A 23404-nucleotide genomic window follows, 5' to 3' on the forward strand; every position below is an offset into this window, starting at 1 on the left:
TTGGAGGCTCATGTTCATGAACCACACCTTTCCTTGTGTCCTTCACCCCAACCAAGATTGAAGGATGACGCAGGCCATACTACTGATTACTCCATGGAGCTGTTTTCACATACCATGCCTGGATTATCAAGTGAAATGGTGAATTACCCAGGCCAAGATGAATCTGACATGGAGTGCACTGATGCACAGCCGCTGATAGATGATTCTGCTGGTACATTCACTCAGAGCACTACATTGTCCTCGCAGTGTACAGAGCCAGATTCTGACCCTGATGAGACTCAGGTGCCCCTTCCCGCACACTATACCACCATACACGGTGACACAGAGGAAGGTGCACATGACATAGAAGAGGAGGTGATGGATGACCCAGTTGTTGACCCAGATTGGCATCCATTGGGGGAAGAGGGTGCTGCTTCCAATAGCTCAGATGAGGAGCATCCACAGCAGACATCGACATCGCCACAGCTGTTATCTGGCAGGCCCGGAGCACTCCAAAGACAGGTTCCAAAAATCAAAAGAGTTGCTGGACAGCTTGTCCAGAGGGTCAAAAGATCACAGCGTGCTAGGCCGCAAAATGTCTGCCAAAGTAGGAAGAGTGCAGTGTGGCACTTTTTTGAACAAAATCCTCATGATCAGGCCAAGGTTATCTGTAAGAAGTGCGCAAAGACCTTTAGCCGAGGGAAAAATCTGAAAAATTTGAATACCAGTTGCATGCTTAGACATTTAACCACCATGCACTTGCAAGCGTGGACACAACACCAAACCTCAAGTGCCACATGTGCAACTGATCACAAAGAAGGTAGTCAGCAACGCTACATTGTTTCCCCCACTGTAAGCCCACCGGTTAGCACAGCAGCAAATGTTGAGGTGTCGTTGCAAGGCCACAGCAGTCAGGGAATCCCACTGTTATATCAACGAAAGACTGATTCTAGGCCATCAGAAAGAACACCAACTCCATCACCATCATCAATCCTCTCTCAGTCCGCCCTGTCCACCGCTACTTCCACCATATGCAGCTCTCAAGTCCAGCTCACCCTCCCAGACACTATTAGTAGGTCAAAAAAGTACTCAGTCTCTCATCCGCGTACACTGGGTTTGAACGCCCACATTGCCAAACTAATCTCGTTTGAGATGATGCCCTATCGGTTGGTGAAAAGCGTTGCTTTTCGCGAACTCATGGCCTATGCAGTACCACGCTATGACCTACCCAGTCGCCACTTCTTCTCTCGCAAAGCCATCCCAGCCCTCCACCATCATGTGAAAGACCGCATTGTCCATGCACTCAAGCAGTCAGTGAGTGGAAAGGTGCACCTCACAACTGATGCATGGTCCAGTCGGCATGGCCAGGGCCGTTACGTGTCCATCACTGCGCACTGGGTTAATGTGGTGGATGCAGGGTCCACAGGGGACAGCGGTGGTGGGACAGTGCTGCCTAGCCCACGGTATAGGAAACAGTTGGCTGTAGGCGTTCGACCCTCCTCCTCCTCCTGAAGTGAAAGCTCGTCCACAGAGCGCAGTCGTACGAGCACTCCATCTGCAGCTGCCACTGTTGCACACGAGGTGTCCCCCTATCGAGCAGCTAGTGGAAAGCATCAGCAGGCTGTGTTGCAGATGATGTGTTTGGGCGACAGACACACCGCCGAGGTGCTGGCCGAGTACTTGAAGAGACAAACTGAGTCATGGCTGGGCAGTGTACATCTTGAGGCAGGCAAGGTAGTTAGTGATAACGGCCGTAATTTTGTGGCAGCCATAGCCCTTTCAAAACTTAGCCACATACCTTGCTTGGCTCACACCTTGAACCTGGTGGTGCAGTGCTTCCTCAAAAATTATCCGGAGTTAACAGCCCTGCTCCAGAACGTGCAAAGACTGTGCGCGCACATCCGCCGGTCGCCTGTACACTCCATTCGTATGCAGAAGCTGCAGCGATTGCTCCACCTTCCCAACCACCGCCTCATTATTGACATTGCAACAAGGTGGAACTCCACCCTGCACATGGTTGAGCGTCTGTGCGAGCAGAGGCAGGCCATAATGCATTTGTGGGAGGATACACGGCCAGGCACTTTGAGAGCAGACATGGAGTTGACAGGTGTGCAGTGGTCGAAGCTGAAAGACCTCTGTAAAGTCCTTCAGTGTTTTGAGGAATGCACACGGCTGGTAAGCGCAGACGACGCCATCCTAAGCATGAGCATCCCACTTATGCGTCTGCTCATGCAAACTTTGACGCACCTTAAGGAGCAGGCGTCTGCAGCCAATGTTGACGAGGAGGGAATCCTTGATGACATTCAGCCATTGTCTGCTCAGGGACCTCTCCTGGACGAGGTGGAGGAAGAAGAGGAGGAGGAGGATGATGGGGATGATTACTTAGGGGAGAAGGATGCATCTCGTGGGGCAAGTGAAAATGTTGGCGTGGCAAGGTCTGGTACAGGGTTTGTGCGTGACTGGAGGGATGTGGATTTGCCAGAAAGTGCTCCTCCAACCAGCACTCGCAGTGCATCATTGACACCGGGAACATTGGCCCACATGTCAGATTATGCCTTGCAGATCCTAAAAAGGGACCCCCGCATTGCCAAAATGATGAAGGATGACGACTACTGGTTGGCCAGCATCCTGGATCCACGCTATAAAGGCAAATTACAAAACATCATGCCACACGAGAACCTTGACCTAATATTGGCTAATAAACAAGCAACTCTGGTAAATCGGTTGCTTGAGGCATTCCCAGCACACAGCAGCGGTGATGGTTCTCACACGAGCCGTACGGGCCGGGGGCAGCTTGGCAGAGGTGTTCGTGGTGCACACAGCAGAAGTGGCGTTGGAGACAGGGGTTTCATGACAATGTTGTGGACTGATTTTTCAAGTAGCACTCACACAACTGGTAATACTGCATCGATGGAAAGTGACAGGAGACAGCAGTTGTCAACTATGGTTACAAACTACTTTTCCTCCCATATCGATGTTCTCCCACACAGGTCATTCCCCTTTGACTATTGGGCCGCTAAACTGGACACCTGGCCTGAATTGGCACAATATTCCTTACAGGAGCTCGCTTGCCCAGCTGCAAGTGTGCTATCGGAAAGAGTCTTCAGTGCAGCTGGATCAATCCTGACAGAAAAAAGGACCCGTCTGTCAACCCAAAATGTGGATGATCTAACCTTCATTAAAATGAACCATGCATGGGTTTCCAAGGATTTTGTCCCACCTTCCCCTGATGACACATAGGGTGACAGAAAAATGGCTTGCTTTGGTCCACCTCTTCCTGGGACTTGACCTATTTCGCCTTTTGCATCAGCTGAATGTCCAACATCAACATATGCCACTTTCAAAAACTCCCTAACTGTGCTGCCTCCCCCCCCATGGCCGTGGTCACCAACTAGCGCACGACACCGTGCGAGTGCCGTTGCCCTGGACAGGTGGGTAGGCCGACTCTTGGGCGCGGGCACTGGCACAGGGTCCCTCATAGTGCAATCAAGTGTCTCTGACGGTGGTGGTGCACACCCGCCGTCAGACACACCGCCATACTATGAGGGGCCCAGTGCCAGTACCGACGCCCACGAGTGGGCCCCCCTTGCTTGGGCAGGGCCCCAGCATTTGCAATCTTTACCTCTCCCTGCTCCTCCGCTGTGTAGTCTGGGCCGTCAAATCCATACTGTGCCTGACACCGTCTGAGCCTGCCTCCTGATGTATAGACATATATTTTGAATGTGTACGCTATCCATACATGTTATCTGGGGATACGGTACCCTTTCTCACCTTTGTGCAATCACGTGCAAGCCATACTGGGCCTAACACCGTCTGAGCCTGCCTCCTGATGTATAGACATATATTTTGAATGTGTACGCTATCCATACATGTTATCCGGGGATACGGTACCCTTTCTCACCTTTGTGCAATCACGTGCAAGCCATACTGGGCCTAACACCGTCTGAGCCTGCCTCCTGATGTATAGACATACACTCACTGGCCACTTTATTAGGTACACCATGCTAGTAACGGGTTGGACCCCCTTTTGCCTTCAGAACTGCCTCAATTCTTCGTGGCAGAGATTCAACAAGGTGCTGGAAGCATTCCTCAGAGATTTTGGACCATATTGACATGATGGCATCACACGGCGCAGATTTGTCGGCTGCACATCCCTGATGCGAATCTCCCGTTCCACCACATCCCAAAGATGCTCTATTGGATTGAGATCTGGTGACTGAGGAGGCCATTTGAGTACAGTGAACTCATTGTCATGTTCAAGAAACCAATCTGAGATGATTCGAGCTTTATGACATGGCGCATTATCCTGCTGAAAGTAGCCATCAGATGCCTGTTCTTAGCTGAGAGGAGTGGTACCCAGTGTGGTCTTCTGCTGCTGTAGCCCATCTGCCTCAAAGTTCGACGCACTGTGCGTTCAGAGATGCTCTTCTGCCTACCTTGGTTGTAACGGGTGGCAATTTGAGTCACTGTTGCCTTTCTATCAGCTCGAACCAGTATGCCCATTCTCCTCTGACCTCTGGCATCAACAAGGCATTTCCGGCCACAGAACTGCCGCTCACTGGATTTTTTTTGTTTTTCGGACCATTCTCTGTAAACCCTAGAGATGGTTGTGCGTGAAAATCCCAGTAGATCAGCAGTTTCTGAAATACTCAGACCAGCCCTTCTGGCACCAACAATCATGCCACGTTCAAAGGCACTCAAATCACCTTTCTTCCCCATACTGATGCTCGGTTTGAACTGCAGGAGATTGTCTTGACCATGTCTACATGCCTAAATGCACTGAGTTGCCGCCATGTGATTGGCTGATTAGAAATTAAGTCTTAACACACAGTTGGACAGGTGTACCTAATAAAGTGGCCAGTGAGTGTATATTTTGAATGTGTACGCTATCCATACATGTTATCCGGGGATACGGTACCCTTTCTCACCTTTGTGCAATCACGTGAAAGCCATACTGGGCCTAACACCATCTGAGCCTGCCTCCTGATGTATAGACATATATTTTGAATGTGTACACTATGCTATCCATACATGTTATCTGGGGATACGGTACCCTTTCTCACCTTTGTGCAATCACGTGTAATCCATACTGGGTGTGAGAACGGCTGGCGAGCTGTTAAGCAAGCTACAGCACCTGTGGTTTGCACACGTAAGTTTTTCATTTTTTCAGGAATGACGGTTAGGCCTAATTCCGGAACTGCGGTTGACCTGCACTTACTGGGAAATCATCGTTCGCGGGTAATAATTGTAATCACAGATCCCCATCACTAACGTTGTTCAGCGGGTTATCTGCACCTGTAAGCGACAAACGCTGGCCTTTTCAGTGTAGCGCACATGCAGCCACGGACATGTAAGGGCATGACACACCAGTTATTGGCCAATCTCATGTGCCAGAGCCTCACGTGTCCCTCTAGTAAGCCGGACTCGGACCGCGGGGCATGACGGAGTCTCGTTCGTTAACGGAATTAAGCTTGCAATGTGTGCATCTGTTCTGTAGCTGGCATGGTTGAGGTTTCCCAGGTGGAGTCGAATTTAACCGTAGGCTCCACTCCTGGTGGTGCCCTTCTGGACATTCCTTTAAGGTTCAGCTTTGCAACCATACTGCCCACGTAAAACAAACACTTTGCCTTCATGAACGCTGGTTGGAGGGTCATGACTCGTGGGAATTATGCCGCCCAATCAGTTAACCTGCTAGAGAGATCCTTCGTTGCTCCCAAGCATGACATCACAATCCCTAGGAGGAAGGTAATGCCACTGTGGCGACCGTACTCCTGGGGGCGACACAAGTGCACTGATGCCCAGCCATTGCTCGATGAATCTGCTGGTACATTGACCCAGACCACTACATTCCCCTCGCACGCTCCACGGCCTGAATCTGACCCTGATGAAACTCAGATTACCCTTCCCATATACAGTTCCATCTTACATGGTGAAAAAGAGGAAGCTGCAGATGAAAGTGCAGGTTCGGCCCACCCACCATCAGACACACCACCGTACTATCAGGGGCCCTGTGCCAGTGCTGTCGCCAACGAGTGGGCCCCCCCTGCTTGCTCAGGATCACAGCACTTGCAAGGTTGAAACACTGTGCAGTGAGATGGAAGATGGGGATGAGGAGGAGTCCAGACTAGTACAGGGATTCCCTAGCGAGGAGACTTATTTCATTGTTTTCAATGTTGGGACAGCAATTTTTGGGGAGCACTATACGCTGGAGAATGATAGATGGGGCCCACCATACACTGGAACATTCCAAAGGTGGACATCAGACACTGGAGCAGCATTTACAGGGCCCATTATACACTAGAGCATTAGAAATGGGGCCCATTATGTTTGGAGCATTATTTGGGCCCATAAGACAGTGGAGCTTCATCCATGGGGACCAACATATACTGTAGCATTATGTGGAGCTCATCATATACTGTTTCAAACATTATATGGGACCAATGATTCTGTATGGAGAAATAGATGGGCCTTGTCATGAGATGTAAAAAGTGAGGTATTTTTCATTGTACTATACCGCTATTTCTCTGCCGTATCGGAGCATGATGAGTTGTGGTATGTGTTAAAGGGGCACTCTTTCGCCCAGGGCACATGAAAACCTGGAGCCAGCCCTACCCCCCACAACTTTAGCCAAATAACCCCCATTTTTCAGTGCGTAACTTGTATTATGAAGATAATTAAGGTTGACAAGCTTAAGTAAGAAGAATTGATGCTTTTGGCATTCAAATGGGCACTGTAGGTGTGTTTCCTGTCCTCCTCTCACTGCCGACTTTTATTCCCCATTGACTTACATTGGGTTTCGTGTTTCAGGACGACCCCGATTTTTCCCTATAGTCGGCCGATCTTGCTTGACCCGACTTTTGGAAAAGTCGGGTTTCACAAAATGAAACTCGACCCTAACAAACCAAAAGTCGCTCAACTCTACTTATTAACTCATTTTTTGTCTACCAGGTCTTTTGTGTCTCTACATATGCATAGCATTCTCTGCATGGTGCTGTCAATAGCTACTTAGGTGTCAGGTGCAGGCCCTTTTTACTATTAACATGGATGCCATTGTATGGTAACTATATTTATTACTAACTCTTGCAGGTTGTCCTGTATTCACATTATCATTCTTATACAGGCTTTTCTGTGTGGGAGAGTCATTACATCATTATTTCATGACATCACTTGTTTGCTTTTCTTGCAGTTTTAATTGTTTTTAACTTGGATACTGTGTTTGTTCTATATATGTTACAGAACCCCCCAGCACACCGAATAGGAGATGTATGCCCTTAATGCAGCAACCGACCGGCTGCGACCCCCTGGGCAGAGGTAAACAAGATGTCCGACTTCTGACCTCCTCCCACCTTTGTAAATCCCACGGCTATTGTAAAGCGGGAGTCACACACAGCAATCGCGCTAGCAATATCACTGCTGAGTCACAACTTTTGTGACGTAACAGCGATCTCACCAGCGAGATCGCTGTGTGTGACAGCGATCAGCGACCGGCCCCCCTGCCGGTATCGCTGATCGCTGTAATAAACCTCTGGACATTTTTTTGGTCGCTGGTCTCCCGCTGGCCAGCACGCATCGCTGCGTGTGACAGGCGGGAGACCAGCGATCAGCTGTAAAAAATAGAATTAAAATAAAAAATATTGTTATTCTCACCTTCTGACGTCCCGCGCAGCATTCCCGCCTCTCTCCACGCTTAGTGCGAGAACACTGGTAAGGGGAGGGAACCAGAGAAGGGATACCTATTGTGCCCTATGTGCTGGAATTCCGGGACCGCCTACAGGAGCTGACTCAGGCTGTACGTGGGATGAAAACTTGAAAAAGAAGAAAAAATCCTCCAAAAAAATCAAGAGAAAACCAGACAGGCCTAAATACATCTGCACTCACCAGGGTGCAGCGGACCCAAGTAAAATGGCAACTGCACAGGTGCAATACCAAATGAAATAGCCAGCCTACAATCAGGGATTGGTCATGTGGTACACCGGTACAAAAAAATAATCCACTTGTGGCAGTTTTCACACAGGGAATGCAGAGCTTCTGGTTCACAGCCTCTTAGTAACACCATATAGGGGGGCTGCCCAGTGCCAACTAGAATGTATCCCGTGTGAAAAGAGGCCACAGTAAGCAGAACCATTTGGGCCCAACTGCACCCTGAAAAAATATACAGTGCACAAAAACATATCAATATATATAAGGTATTGGTTGATATTATGGCCATAATACGGAAGCTGGCAAACTGCGTCAAAGTTCCTTACACTTGCCAGTCCTACTATAACATGAAAACCTCAAAAAGAGGAAAAAATCCTCCAAAAAAATCAAGAGAAAACCAGACAGGCCTAAATACATCTGCACTCACCAGGGTGCAGCAGACCCAAGTAAAATGGCAACTGCACAGGTGCAATAATACCAATTGAAATAGCCAGCCTACAATCAGGGATTGGCCATGTCTATTTTTTCCTCTTTTTCTCTGGGGCCGTAGGAGGATTTTTTCTCTAATGGAGATTAAGCAATTGCCTGATCATGTGGAGCAGCTCGCTGCTGAAGTGCGGGGAATTTCCACCTATCTCACTCAGTCACATGCTGTTGAACCAAAAATCCCTACTCCTGATGTGTTTACTGGGGATCGGTCTAAATTATTGAATTTTAAGAATAATTGTAAATTATTTCTTGCCTTAAAGCCTAACTCATCGGGGAGCTCTGTGCAGCAGGTTAAAATTGTCATCTCCTCACGGTGCGGCGATCCCCAGGATTGGGCTTTTTCTCTGACACCTGAAAATCCTATTCTGACTAATGTGGACACATTTTTTCAAGCCTTGGGGTTGTTGTATGATGAACCTAATGCTATTGATCAAGCTGAAAAAACCCTATTGTCATTGAACCAGGGTCAGGATTCTGCAGAGTTATACTGTCAAAAATTCCGAAAGTGGCCGATCCTTACTACATGCAATGATGGTGCATTGGCAGCTCTCTTTCGGAAGGGTTTATCAGAAACCGTAAAACATGTTATGGTGGGATTTCCTGTTCCCTCTGATCTTGATGAGTCTATGTCATTAGCCATTCAAGTTGATTGGCATTTATGTGAACGTAAAACTACACGGGAGGCGCTGCCACCTTTTGAACAAACGTCTGAACCTATGCAATGTGATAGGGCTTTGTCTAGGGCGCAACGTCAGGAGTTTAGAAGGCGTAATAAGCTGTGTTTTTTCTGTGGAGACGCCTCTCATACTATTTCTGTCTGCCCTAAACGAGAGAAACGTTTTGCACACACATTTTCTGTGGGCGGTGTACAACCTAAGTTTCTTTTGGCAATTACTCTGATCTGCTCCTTATCCACATTTTCCGCTAAGGCTTTTGTAGATTCAGGAGCAGCTTTGAATCTGATGGTTTTGGACTTTGCTAAACGTTGTGGTTTTCCCATGATACCTCTGTGGATGCCTATTCCTTTGAGGGGTATTGATGCTACTCCTTTGGCGGAAAATAAACCCCAGTTCTGGACCCAGGTGATAATGCTAGTTGCCCAAGACCACCAAGAAAATTGTAAATTTTTGGTGCTGCACAACTTGCATGATACTATTGTTCTGGGTTTTCCCTGGTGGCAAACTCATAATCCAGTTTTGGATTGGAAATCTGTGTCTGTGGTGAGTTGGGGTTGTCAGTGTGTTCTTAGGGACACTCCTGTTTTCTCCACCTCTCCTCAGTCTCATGATATTCCTGATTATTTGGCTGATTTTTCTGATGTATTTAGTGAGAGTAAGTCTGCGTCTTTGCCTCCTCATAGGAGTTATGACTGTGCAATTGAGTTGATGCCTGGGTGTAAATTTCCCAAGGGTCAGCTTTTCAACTTATCAGTACCCGAACATGATGCTATGCGATCCTATATTAAGGAGTCGTTGGAGAAGGGTCATATTAGACCATCCTCTTCACCCTTAGGTGCTGGTTTTTTTTGTGGCCAAGAAAGATGGTTCATTAAGACCTTGTATTGACTATCGTTCCCTTAACAAGATGATGGTTAAATATCAGTATCCGTTACCCCTGATTTCTGATTTATTCTCCAGAGTTAAAAGTGCCTGCTGGTTTACTAAGCTTGACCTCAGGGGGGCGTATAATCTTATTCGCATCAAGCATGGGGATGAATGGAAGACGGCGTTTAATACTCCGGAGGGACATTTTGAGTACCTAGTGATTCCTTTTGGGCTCACTAGTGCCCCTTCTGTCTTCCAATCCTTTATGAATGATATTTTCCGTGACTTTGTGGATAAGTTTTTGATCATCTATCTGGATATTTTGATCTTTTCCAGTGATTGGGATTCTCATGTGGAACATGTCAGGACTGTGTTCCGGATTTTGAGGGAGAATTCCCTGCTTGTTAAGGGATCGAAATGCCTCTTTGGTGTACAGAGGATTTCATTATTGGGATTTATGTTGTCTCCGCCGACTATTGAAATGGACCCGGCAAAGGTACAGGCCGTTTATGATTGGGTTCAGCCCACTTCTTTGAAGGCTCTCCAGAAGTTTTTGGGTTTTGCTAATTTCTATCGTAAATTTATAGCTAATTTTTCTGGTATTGTCAAACCACTGACTGATTTGACCAAGAAAGGCGCTGATGTGCTGAATTGGTCTCCAGAGGCCGTCTCGGCATTTCAGGAGCCTAAGCGGAGATTCACTTCTGCTCCGGTTTTACGGCAACCTGATGTCTCACTTCCATTTCAGGTGGAGGTAGATGCTTCTGAGATTGTTGCAGGAGCCGTTTTGTCCCCAAAAGATCCTGTGACTTCTAAAATGAATCCCTGTGCCTTCTTTTCTCAAAAGTTCTCCCCATCTGAACGTAACTATGATGTGGGGAATCGGGAATTGTTGGCCATGAAATCGACATTTGAAGAGTGGAGACATTGGTTGGAGGGAGCTAGACATCAAGTTGTGGTCCTCACTGACCACAAGAATTTGATTTATCTGGTGTCGGCCAAACGCTTGAATCCTAGACAGGCTAGGTGGGCCTTGTTTTTCGCTCGTTTTAATTTTGTGGTCTCTTTTCTTCCGGGCACTAAGAATATTAAGGCAGACGCCCTTTCTAGGAGTTTCTTTGTTGATTCTCTTATTGTGACCGAGCCTACTACTATACTAGGTGAGGGGGTACTTTCTGCCATTTTGCCCGATTTGAGATGCGCCCTGGAGGAATTTCAGGAGGATAAACCTGAGCATTGTCCAATGGGAAAATTGTATGTTCCTGACCAGTGGAGGAAGAGAGTGATGTCTGAAGTTCATTGCTCCGCATTGGCTGGTCATCCAGGTATTTTTGGTACCAGAGATTTGGTGATTCGGTCTTTTTGATGGCCTGCCTTATCTCGTGATGTCAGGAATTTTGTGCAGTCCTGTGGGACTTGTTCTCGGTCTAAACCGTGTTCTCGTTCTAGTGGGTTGTTGATGCCCCTGCCGGTGCCCAAGAGGCCATGGACCCATATCTCAATGGATTTTATTTCTGATCTTCCTGTCTCTCACAGAATGACTTATCTGGGTGATTTGTGATAGATTTTTAAAGATGGTCCATCTTGTATCACCCCCAAAGTTGCCATCTTCCTCAGAGTTGGTGCCCTTGTTTTTACAACAGGTGGTTCGGTTGCATGGGATTCCTGAGAACATTGTGTCGGATAGGAGTCCAGTTTGTTTCCAGATTCTGGAAAGCCTTTTGTTCCAATCTGGGAATTCAGTTATCTTTCTCCTCTGCATTTCATCCTCAGACCAATGGGCAGACTGAGAGAACAAACCAGACTTTGGAGTCCTAATTGAGATGTTTGATATCTGCTGATCAGGATAACTGGGTCTCATTTTTGCCCTTGGCCGAATTTGGGCTAAACAATAGAGCTAGTTCTGCCACTTTGATGTCGCCCTTTTTCTGTAACTTTGGGTTTCATCCTCGATTTTCTTCAGGGCAAGTGGAATCTTCAACCTGCCCAGGTGTGGACACTGTGGTAGAGTAGAGAGAATGTAGCAGATTTTGGACCAAGTGGTGGATAAGTTGTCACTCTCTCAGGAAAAGGCCCAGCGGTTTTCCAACCGGCATAGGACCATTGGTCCCCGGTTTAAAGTGGGTGATATGGTTTGGTTGTCGTCAAAGAATATCTCTATGAAGGTTGCGACTCCAAAGTTCAAGCCAAGATTTATTGAACCTTATAAGATCTTGGAGATTCTTAATCCTGTTTCTTTTCGATTGGCTCTTCCAGTTACGTTTAAAATCCATAACGTGTTTCATAAGTCTCTGTTGAAGAGGTTTGTTGAGCCAGTATTTCCTATGGCGGCACCTCCTGACCCTGTATTGATTAAAGGCAATGTGGAAAATGAGGTAGAGAAAATATTGGATTCTCGTTTGGTTAGACAGAGACTCCAGTATTTGGTCAAATGGAAGGGTTATGGCCAGGAGGATAATTCTTGGGTCTCTGCCTCTGACATTCATGCCATTAGATTGGTTCGTGCTTTTCACCGGCCCATCCTGAACGGTCTGGTGGCGTCGATGAGGGTTCGGTGACCTCTCCTCAAGGGGGGGTACTGTTGCGAACTCATTTTCTGGTCTGCCTCTGGTTTCTGGTGAGGGAGCTGGTTGTGCTGACAGAGGAGTTGTGAGTTCTCTTTCCAGGCTCCCTCTGGTGGTGGCAGGAGGTAATGAAGCTGATATAATTAAGAGACCTGCCATCTGATGAGATTGGACATCTGGAGTCTCAGACTGGATTTAAGACAGCCGACTCCCTATTCCCATGCTGGTGATTTTTTCCTGCCTCCTGAGGTCTTGGTTTCCAGTTCAGTTCCTGCCTTCTCAAGCTAAGTGTTCTCTGCTAATGTTCACATTTGTTTTGGTTTGGTCTATTCAGTTTTTTGTGTGGTCAGCCAGCCCCGGCTGCGGCTGTGCTGAAGTTCCATTCTTATGTCACTGTATGTGCCAGCCGCTTTGTCCCTTATTAGATTGGCCTCTTTTTGCTCTGTTTTCAGAATATGCCAGAGTGCTGATATAGTGGGAGAAGTCTAGTGACTTCAGGGTATTTTTTGTTATCAGAAGTATTGGACATTTTTGCAGGTTTTTTTTTTGGCGTGAATGTATCTTTCCTTTCCTGTCCTTTCTAGTTAGTGTGGGCCCCATCGTTTGCTCAGCCTATTTTCCTACCTGTTTGTGCTTTCATCTTGTCTCACTGTCAATACATGTGTGGGGGCTGTCTATTCATTTGGGGTCTGCTCTGGGGCAGTTTAGATTCCCCCTTTCCTTGCTTTTGGCTTACTTAGTCCTCCGGCTGTGACGAGGCATCTTGAATCATCGTAGGTACGCTCCACGGCTGCTGTTAGTTGTGTAGTTAGGATCAGGGTTCTGCAATCCACGTAGTTAACAACCTCTCTGGGTTTCTGTGACTTAGCTTGGTCTTGTTTTCCTCCTCGGTGACCCATTCATAACAGGTACATTCTGTCTCCCATGCAAAAGATTGTGTGTGCTGTTCTGCCAGCACTGGAGAGGGGAGGGCTGTTTTCCTGCACGTGTGCTGAGCTGAAGCTGCTGCAGGAAGCTGGCGTGCCTGGCTGTGTGAAAAGAAGACGCGCAGCCTGTGTCTGACTAAACTTATGATTGTGTGGACTCTTCTGGGGATAACAAAGGTGGCTGTCCTGTGTTATTGTGAGGAGCCACGAAGAAACACAAGAAAGGAATCTGCCATTTTCAAGGAGCATCTCCAGGACCCTCAAGCAAGTAGACCACGTTTCAGAGTTTCCAGAAAGACGTGCGCACCATCTTACAGTACTGCTGGGGGACCCCGAGACTAGACTGAGACTTCAATGTTACTGCGAGTTTTAACCCCTTGTGTGTATGTTAGGGCTTAGGATAGGCTGCAATAGACAAAGCACGGCAGCTGTGTGGCCTGCGTAGCAGAGGCCAGTGAGGCTATAGTTAAAGTAGCATCATACTGCGTTTACTGTGTTGTTTTGCCTGATGGAAAATATATTGTTCTGTAATAGTTGGAGCACCATGCTATTTGATGGCCCAGCTAAAAAATATCACTCTTGTAAACTGTCTTGTGTCATTGCATACCTCTGCTTACACCTATCACTTCATTCCTTGCCTGTCCATAAATTAACCATGTTGTTTGCACATCATCTTGTGTACCGTAGTCTCCCCAGCCATTGCTTCACATACACAACCTCGATATGCCAGCTCACCCCTGTATATGCCACGCACAGCCTCCATATGCCAGCTCATCCCTGTATATGCCACACACAACCTCCATATACCAGCTCACCCCTGTATATGCCACGCACAACCTCCATATACCAGCTCACCCCTGTATATGCCACGCACAACCTCCATATGCCAGCTCTCCTTGTATGTCATACACAACCTCCATATGCCAGCTCACCCCTGTATATGCCACACACAACCTCCATATGCCAGATCACTCCTATATATGCCATGCACAACCTCCATATGCCAGCTCCCCCTGTATATGTCAAGCACAACCTCCATATGCCAGCTCACCCCTGTACAGTCATATGTAAAAGTTTGGGCACCCCTATTAATGTTAACCTTTTTTCTTTATAACAATTTTGGTTTTTGCAACAGCTATTTCAGTTTCATATATCTAATAACTGATTTACTCAGTTATATTTCTGGATTCAAATGAGGTTTATTGTACTAACAGAAAATGTGCAATCCGCATTTAAACAAAATTTGACCAGTGCAAAAGTATGGGCACCCTTATCATTTTCTTGATTTGAACACTCCCAACTATTTTTTACTGACTTCCTGAAGCACTAAATTGGTTTTGTAACCTCATTGAGCTTTGAACTTCATAGCCAGGTGTATCAAATCATGAGAAAAGGTATTTCAAGTGGCCACTTGCAAGTAGTTCTCCTATTTGATTCTCCTATGAAGAGTGGCATCATGGGCTCCTCAAAACAACTCTCAAATGATCTGAAAACAAAGATTATTCAACATAGCTTTTCAGGGGAAGGATACAAAAAGTTGTCTCAGAGATTTAACCTGTCAGTTTCCACTGTGAGGAATATAGTAAGGAAATGGAAGAACACAGGTACAGTTCTTGTTAAGCCCAGAAGTGGCAGGCCAAGAAAAATATCAGAAAGGCAGAGAAGAAGAATGGTGAGAACAGTCAAGGACAATCCACAGACCATCTCCAAAGACCTGCAGCATCATCTTGCTGCAGATGGTGTCACTGTGCATCGGTCAACAATACAGCGCATGCATAACGCCTTTTTGTATGACCAAACAACTCAATCTTTGTTTCATCAGTCCACAGGACCTTCTTCCAAAATGTAACTGGCTTGTCCAAATGTGCTTTTGCATACCTCAGGCGACTCTGTGGCGTGCTTGCAGAAACGGCTTCTTTCGCATCACTCTCCCATACAGCTTCTCCTTGTGCAAAGTGCGCTGTATTGTTGACCGATGCACAGTGACACCATCTGCAGCAAGATGATGCTGCAGGTCTTTGGAGGTGGTCTGTGGATTGTCCTTGACTGTTCTCACCATTCTTCTTCTCTGCCTTTCTGATATTTTTCTTGGCCTGCCACTTCTGGGCTTAACAAGAACTGTACCTGTGTTCTTCCATTTCCTTACTATGTTCCTCACAGTGGAAACTGACAGGTTAAATCTCTGAGACAACTTTTTGTATCCTTCCCCTGAAAAGCTATGTTGAATAATCTTTGTTTTCAGATCATTTGAGAGTTGTTTTGAGGACTTGCAAGTGGCCACTTGAAATACCTTTTCTCATGATTTGATACACCTGGCTATGAAGTTCAAAGCTCAATGAGATTACAAAACCAATTTAGTGCTTCAGGAAGTCAGTAAAAAGTAGTTAGGAGTGTTCAAATCAAGAAAATGATAAGGGTGCCCATACTTTTGCACCGGTCAAATTTTGTTTAAATGCAGATTGCACATTTTCTGTTAGTACAATAAACCTCATTTGAATCCAGAAATATAACTGAGTCCATCAGTTATTAGATATATGAAACTGAAATAGCTGTTGCAAAAACCAAAATTGTTATAAAGAAAAAAGGTTAACATTAATAGGGGTGCCCAAACTTTTACATATGACTGTATATGCAATGCGCAACTTCCATATGCTACTTCCCCGACTCATACCATCAATCACCTCTCATATTTTTACCTCTGTACAAAAAGCAGTATTCCTGGCCCTTCACCTCTGCAGATCTGATAGTTACCAATGGATGATGTCGCCACCCACTCCTGTCTTCGCTGAAGCACCCCTGGTATACAGCAGGTCATCATCAGCAGACAGCAGCTCGTTCGTCGGGTCTCCAGGAGCTTGTCCGGTATCCTGTCCTGATCTCCTGCAGCTCCTCTTGTATGCACAGTGTGACCATCTGAGACCTGTTATGCCGGAAGTGAACAGTACAGCATCCGGCATAATAGAGCTAGCGATAGAGTAAAGGGAGCTTAGCGGAAAACATCTTTTCACATAATTTTCATTTTTATAATAAATTATCAAAAATCACGGCACCTGCCCATTAATCTCATTTCAACGTTGACAGTGAAACTCTCTTAGGATACATTTTACTCTATGATGGCACTTTTGCACAGTCACTAGATGGAGCTCCATTTGCCTGTATTTTTATATCTACACATGATTTACACAAATTATATTTTCTTGTCTTAACTATATCCTATTTAACATTAGAAGCTGTGTTTTGTAATTATTTGTAAGTATACATGATTACCAATTCTGTCTCTGTAAAAACAACCACCTTTAACCCCTCTCTGACATCAGGTGTAAATGTACGCCATTGTCAAACTCCCTCCTTTTGATGTGGGCTCCAGCGCTGAGCCCACATCTTTTCTGGCAAGTCAGCAAGCGTGCCGGAAATCACACCCTTCAGTGACCCCGTCATGATTGTGGGTCACCGATGCGTTGGCCTCCAGCAGAAGTCTATGGTTGTCACTGCCGAATTGCTATGAGCGCCGCCCACTAGCCAAAAACGCATGGACCATGGAATGTCCTGCCGAACTCCCATTCTCCTTATAACATGGGCAAAATGTTATTCAGGCAACACAGGGTGAGGGTAAAACAGTGGCAATGCTTTATTGTACCACAAAACAGGCAGATAAAACATAGAACAGTCCCAGCACAGTACTCAAGATGGTGCACATTACTGAGTCTCACCCTTCCACTGACTCGCCGAGGTGATAGCAGCTGTGACTACAGATCTTCCAGGGTCGCTACCTCACCTGTGGCACGCACACAAAGAGGAGGTAATGACAAGCGTAGGAAGATGACAGTCCATACAAGGCCAGTTGATTTGAAGATCACAATCTGGCTTCTCCAAATGTATCCATGGTTCAGTGATGGTCAATGGAGTAGATCTGTATTCTTCCAACCGAGGCTGAAAACCCCTAGGTTGTTTCCTATAGAATGATACATCCGTGTCCCTCGTAATGGAGTCATGCTGTAAAATGGCTGCTGTCCTGTCTCTGGTCCTTTTAAGATGTATGGATGTCTTGGCAGAATCTCTGCCTGTTTCGCTCTCTGTCTCTTTCTACAGAGAAAGAGAAACCAATCACAAACTAAAATGCTTCTATACTAATGCACAAAGCATGGGCAACAAACAAGGAGAATTGGAACTACTAACACAGGAAAAGAAATATGATGTCATTGGAATCACTGAAACTTGGTGGGACAATACACATGATTGGAATACAAGACTAGAAGGATACAACTTATTTGCAAGAAACAGACTTGATAAACGAGGAGGGGGTGTCGCATTGTATGTTAGAAACACGTATATCTGCACAGAGATTGAAGCTTCAGAGACTGGGAGTTCTGTGGAAACTGTTTGGGTAAGAATACAAGGACAGAACAATGGAAAGGACACCATTGTAGGCATTTACTACAGGCCGCCTGTGCAAGCTGAAGATATGGATGAACTCTTTATGCATCAAATGGCCAAGTTCTCCAAAAAAAATATGACATAGTTGTCATGGGAGATTTCAACTATCCAGACATTTGTTGGGAATCTCTCTCAGGCAAAACTAACAGGTCAAGGAAATTCTTATCCTCTCTTGCTGACAACTTTATCTTCCAAAAGGTAAGGGAGAAAACAAGGGGAACTGCTACCTTGGATCTAATCCTTATAAACAGGGAGGAAATGGTTGAGGAGGTAAAAGTGGCTGGGACCCTAGGAGGTAGTGACCATGCTATTTTAGAATTTTGGATAACTAGAGGCGGAAGACCTGTGAAGACTCAGACGTCAAGTTTAGATTTCAGAAAGGCAGATTTTAAGGGATTCAGAAAGATTATTGGAGGGATCCAATGGCTGGATATCCTGAAAGACAAAAATGTCCAGGAGGGATGGGAAATCTTGAAAAATGAAATTCTCAAAGCACAGTTGTTAACAATTCCGAAAAGAGGGAAGAATAGGAAGCATTTAAGGAAACCAGGATGGATGAACACAGAACTTAAGCACATGCTAAAAAGGAAGAAAAAATGTTTATAAAATGGAAAGAGGGAGGCATATCTAAAGAAGAATATAATGCTGTCTGCAGAACCTGCAGGGCACAAATCAGATTAGCTAAAGCTGAAAATGAATTGAGGCTTGCAAGAAATGTCAAAAACAATAACAAAGGATTTTGGGGATATGTCAAAAGTAAAAGAAAAGTCAAAGATGCTATAGGATTTTTACAGGATGAAAATGATGAAATGGTAAGACAGGATGTTGAGAAGGCTGAACTTTTAAATTCCTATTTTGCATCTGTTTTCTCTCAGAAAGGAAATGTAACATCAACTGTTATTCACTGTTCTATTAAGGGAATAGAAGAATCCAGGATATCTATAAACAGAAAGATAGTGAGGAAACACTTAGCTAACCTAAATGAATTCAAGTCTCCAGGTCCAGATGAATTACACCCGAGTACTGAAGGAGATAGCAGAAGAAATTTTTGAACCCCTCTCCATAATCTTTGAAAATTCTTGGAGAACAGGAGAAGTGCCAGAAGACTGGAGAAGAGCAAATGTTGTTCCTATTTTCAAAAAGGGGAAGAAGGTGGACCCAGGGAACTATAGGCCGGTGAGTCTGACTTCTATACCAGGAAAGATCTTTGAACAAATTATTAAACAACATGTATGTCAATACCTGGATAAGAATGAAGTGATTAAACAGAGTCAGCATGGGTTTGTAACTAATAAGTCATGTCAGACTAACTTAATTTCCTTCTATGATGGTATCACTGATTGGGTGGATCAAGGAAATGCTGTAGATATAGTATATCTTGACTTCAGCAAAGCATTTGACAAAGTCTCTCATACAATCCTTATTGAAAAAAATGACTAAGTATGGAATGGACAAGGCAACTGTTAGGTGGATTCATAACTGGCTTAGTGATCGGACCCAAAGAGTGGTCGTAAATGGCTGCACATCCAGTTGGAAGAATGTCTCAAGTGGGGTACCGCAGGGCTCTGTCCTGGGCCCTGTATTGTTCAACATCTTTATCAACGATTTAGATGAAGGAATTGAGGGTAAACTGATTAAATTTGCTGATGACACAAAGCTAGGAGGGATAGCTAATACTAGAGAAGAGAGAGAGAGGATTCAAAAAGATTTAAATAAACTGGAGAAGTGGGCAGCAACTAACAGAATGGTTTTTAACAGGGAGAAATGCAAAGTACTACATCTGGGCAATAAAAATGAAAAAAGCATATATAGAATGGGAGGAATAGGGCTAAGTGACAGCACATGTGAAAAAGACTTGGGTATACTAATAGATCACAGACTGAATATGAGTCAACAGTGTGATGCAGCAGCAAAAAAGGCAAGTGAAGTCTCTGATGTTTATTAACAGTTGATTTCCAAGTAAAACATTTCCCACATTATGAAAATGAAAAAGGTTTCTCCTCTGTGTGACTGCTCTGATGTCTAACAAGAAGCGCTCTCTGGTTAAAATATTTTCCACATTAACAGGAAAAAGGCTTCTCTCCTGTGTGAGTTCCATGGTGATTAACCAATAGTGATTTTCGGATAAAACATTTCCCACATTCTGAACATGAATTTGGCTTCTCTGCTGTGTGGGTTTTTTGGTGTGCATCAAGATTGCCTTTCTGGTTAAAACATTTCCCACATTCTGAACAGGAAAAAGGCTTCTCTCCTGTGTGGGTTTTTTGGTGCTTAACACAATCTGATTTATTGTTAAAACATTTCCCACATTCTGAACAGGAAAAAGGCTTCTCCCCTGTGTGAATTCTCTCATGTGTAACAAGACTTGAATTCTGAGTAAAACATTTCCCACATTCTGAACATGAATATGGCTTCTCTGCTGTGTGGGTTTTTTGGTGTGCATCAAGATTCCCTTTCTGGCTAAAACATTTCCCACATTCTGAACAGGAAAAAGGCTTCTCTCCTGTGTGGATTCTCTGGTGCTTAACACAAGCTGATTTATTGTTAAAACATTTCCCACATTCTAAACATGAAAAAGGCTTCTCTCCTTTGTGAGTTCTTTGGTGTTCATCAAGATTCCCTTTCTGGTTAAAACATTTCCCACATTCTGAACAGGAAAAAGGCTTCTCCCCTGTGTGAGTTCTATGGTGACTAATAAGAGTCCCTTTGTGGTTAAAACATTTCCCACATTCTGAACAGGAAAAAGGCTCCTTCCCTGTGTGAGTTCTATGGTGATTAACCAATTGTGATTTCCATTTAAAACATTTCCCACATTCTGAACATGAATATGGCTTCTCTTCTCTGTGAATTCTCTGATGTGCAATAAGAGTTGAATTCTGAGTAAAACATTTCCCACATTCTGAACATGAATATGGCTTCTCACCTGTGTGAGTTCTATGGTGATCAACCAATTGTGATTTCCACTTAAAATATTTCCCACATTCTGAACATGAAAACGGCTTCTCCCCTGTGTGAGTTCTATGGTGATTAACCAATTGTGATTTCTGGTTAAAACATTTCCCACATTCTGAACATGAATATGGCTTCTCTTCTCTGTGAATTCTCTGATGTGTAACAAGACTTGAATTCTGAGTAAAACATTTCCCACATTCTGAACATGAAAAAGGCTTCTCTCCTGTGTGGGTTTTTTGGTGTGCATCAAGATGCCCTTTCTGGTTAAAACATTTCCCACATTCTGAACAGGAAAAAGGCTTCTCCCCTGTGTGAGTTCTATGGTGACTAATAAGATTCCCTTTGTGGTTAAAACATTTCCCACATTGTGAACATGAGAATGGCTTCTTTGCTTTAGGAGCAGTGTGTTTTTTAATGCCTCTTTTGTGACTTTGATTTTCCTTAGTAGTCAGTAATGAATCAGAAGATGGGACCTGTTTCATAGGATCAGATGACAGATCTTTGCTGTGAATGGATGATGATATATCTGGAGTAATGGCATTCACTTCATCTGTCAATGGAAAAACAGATAAGGCAGGTTACAGTTATTGCAAAAGTTAGGGTTACTGTTAGGCAAAAGTAAGGGTTATTGTTAGGGTTACTGTTAGGCTAAAGTTAGAGTTAAATGGTTAAAATGGTCCGTCAGTATTATAGTGCAGAGGAGGCTTATGCACTTTTAATGTTCTAACAGTGAAGAAAGTGCAGGGTCAGATGGCGATGTGGATTTTGAGGGCTTTAGTAGCAGCGACAGTAATAGATCAGAAATGAGCAGTGATTCTGGTCCATCCTCACACACAAGGACCAGTACAACAAGAAGGACAAAGAGCGCTTCTGGAGAAATGTCTCCAACTCAGGGAACAATGCCCAGTACTAGCGCTGTCCCTAGTGCTCTTGAATTGGCGCACACCAATGACAAATTGCACTACAACTTTTGGGGTCCAATTTCTCCTGTTACCCTTTGGAAAAAAAAAATGGAGGGCGAAAAGATCATTTTTTTGTGGAAAAAAAAAGACTTTATTTTCACGGCTCTACGTAATTAACTTCTAAGAATCACTTGGAAGCTCAAAACGCCCATCACACATTTCCTTGGGGGGGTCTAGTTTCCAAAATGGGGTCACTTGTTGTGGGTTTCCACTGTTTAGGCACATCAGGGGCTCTACAAACACGACATGGCAACCACTAATTATTCCAGCATATTTTACATTCAAAAAGTTAAATGGCGCTCTTTCCCTTCTCAGCCCTGCAGTGTGCCCAAACAGTAGATTTCCCCCACATATGGGGTATCATCGGCATGCTCAGGAGAAATTGAAAAACAAAATGTATAATCCATTTTCTCCTGTTACCCTTGCGAAAGAAAAAAAAATTAGGTCTAAAGGAAATTTCTTGTTATAGAAATGTTTATTTTTTCCTTCCACATTCCATTCATTCCTGTGAAGCACCTGAAGGGTTAATAACCTTCTTGAATGTGGTTTTGAGCACCTTGAGGGGTGCAGTTTTTTGAATGGTGACACTTTTGGGTATTTTCTGTCATATTGACCCCCCAAACTCACTTCAAATGTGAGGTGGTCCCTAAAAAAATGGTTTTGTAAATTTTGTTGTAAAAATGAGATCGCTGGTCAACTTTTAACTCTTATAACTTCCTAACAAAAAAAAATTGTTTCCAAAATTGTGGTGATGTAAAGTAAACATGTGGGAAATGTTATTTATTAACTATTTTGTGCGATATGACTGATTTAAGAGCATTCAAAAATGTGAAAAATTTTTGAAATTTCCTTTTTTAACAAATAAACGCAAGTCATATCAGATAAATGTTACCACTATCATAAAGTACAATATGTCACAAGAAAACAGTCTCACAATCACCAGGATTCGTTGAAGCATTTTAGAGTTATGACCTCATAGAGTGACACTGGTCAGAGCTGAAAAAATTGGTCACAAAGGCAAAAACAGGCTCTGGCGTGAAAGGGTTAATATTTTGTTGCACAACCTTTTGAGGCAATCACTGCGATCAAACGCTTCCTGTAACTGTCAATGAGACTTATGTGGTGCTCTGATTACATATTCATCTGTATTGGCTTATGACAGGTCGCTGATCCCTCACTGACCTGCCCCCATTATTACATAATGCATATAATAGCATTGATATTATTGGTGATAATGCCTATAATATTGTGGCTATTGTGAGGCTTAGAAAAAAAATTACATCCAGCAAATTGTCACCGGCGATGGCGGCGCCTGCGTAGTAGCGTCTATAAGAGACTACACCCATCACTGTCCCCAATCTCCTCTTTTTCTGTACTGATCTGGCTGTTCATCACTACAACGACATTCTTAGAAGCACCCTTGACCAAGTAGCGCCCCTCACCCTCAGAACTTCCAAACACAGAGTAAAACAACCCTGGCTCACATCGCAAACTCAACTTCTCCAGCGATGCTCTAGGTGTGCTGAACGCCTATGGAAAGAAACCTGCACACCAGAAGACTTCATCCACTTCAAATTTATGTTAAGAACCTATAACGCTGCCCTTCACCTCGCCAAACAGAACTACTTCACCAC

At 44.6% G+C, this 23404-nt stretch overlaps 1 protein-coding gene across 1 annotated transcript in view; it reads right to left on the minus strand.

Moving 5' to 3' along the window:
* LOC141099680 (uncharacterized) overlaps nt 1-23404 on the minus strand; it is a 94769-nt gene that overhangs the window by 61732 nt on the left and 9633 nt on the right. Inside the window, exon 2 of the mRNA XM_073587642.1 lies at nt 19920-21358. Within this exon, the coding sequence (XP_073443743.1) occupies nt 19920-21290 (1371 nt within the window). The 5' untranslated portion in view covers nt 21291-21358. The remainder of the gene's footprint in view (nt 1-19919; nt 21359-23404) is intronic.

The sequence above is a fragment of the Dendrobates tinctorius genome, unplaced genomic scaffold (assembly GCF_039654945.1).
Source record: "Dendrobates tinctorius isolate UK_male_01 unplaced genomic scaffold, ASM3965494v1 ptg000101l, whole genome shotgun sequence".
Taxonomy (NCBI): Eukaryota; Metazoa; Chordata; class Amphibia; order Anura; family Dendrobatidae; genus Dendrobates; species Dendrobates tinctorius.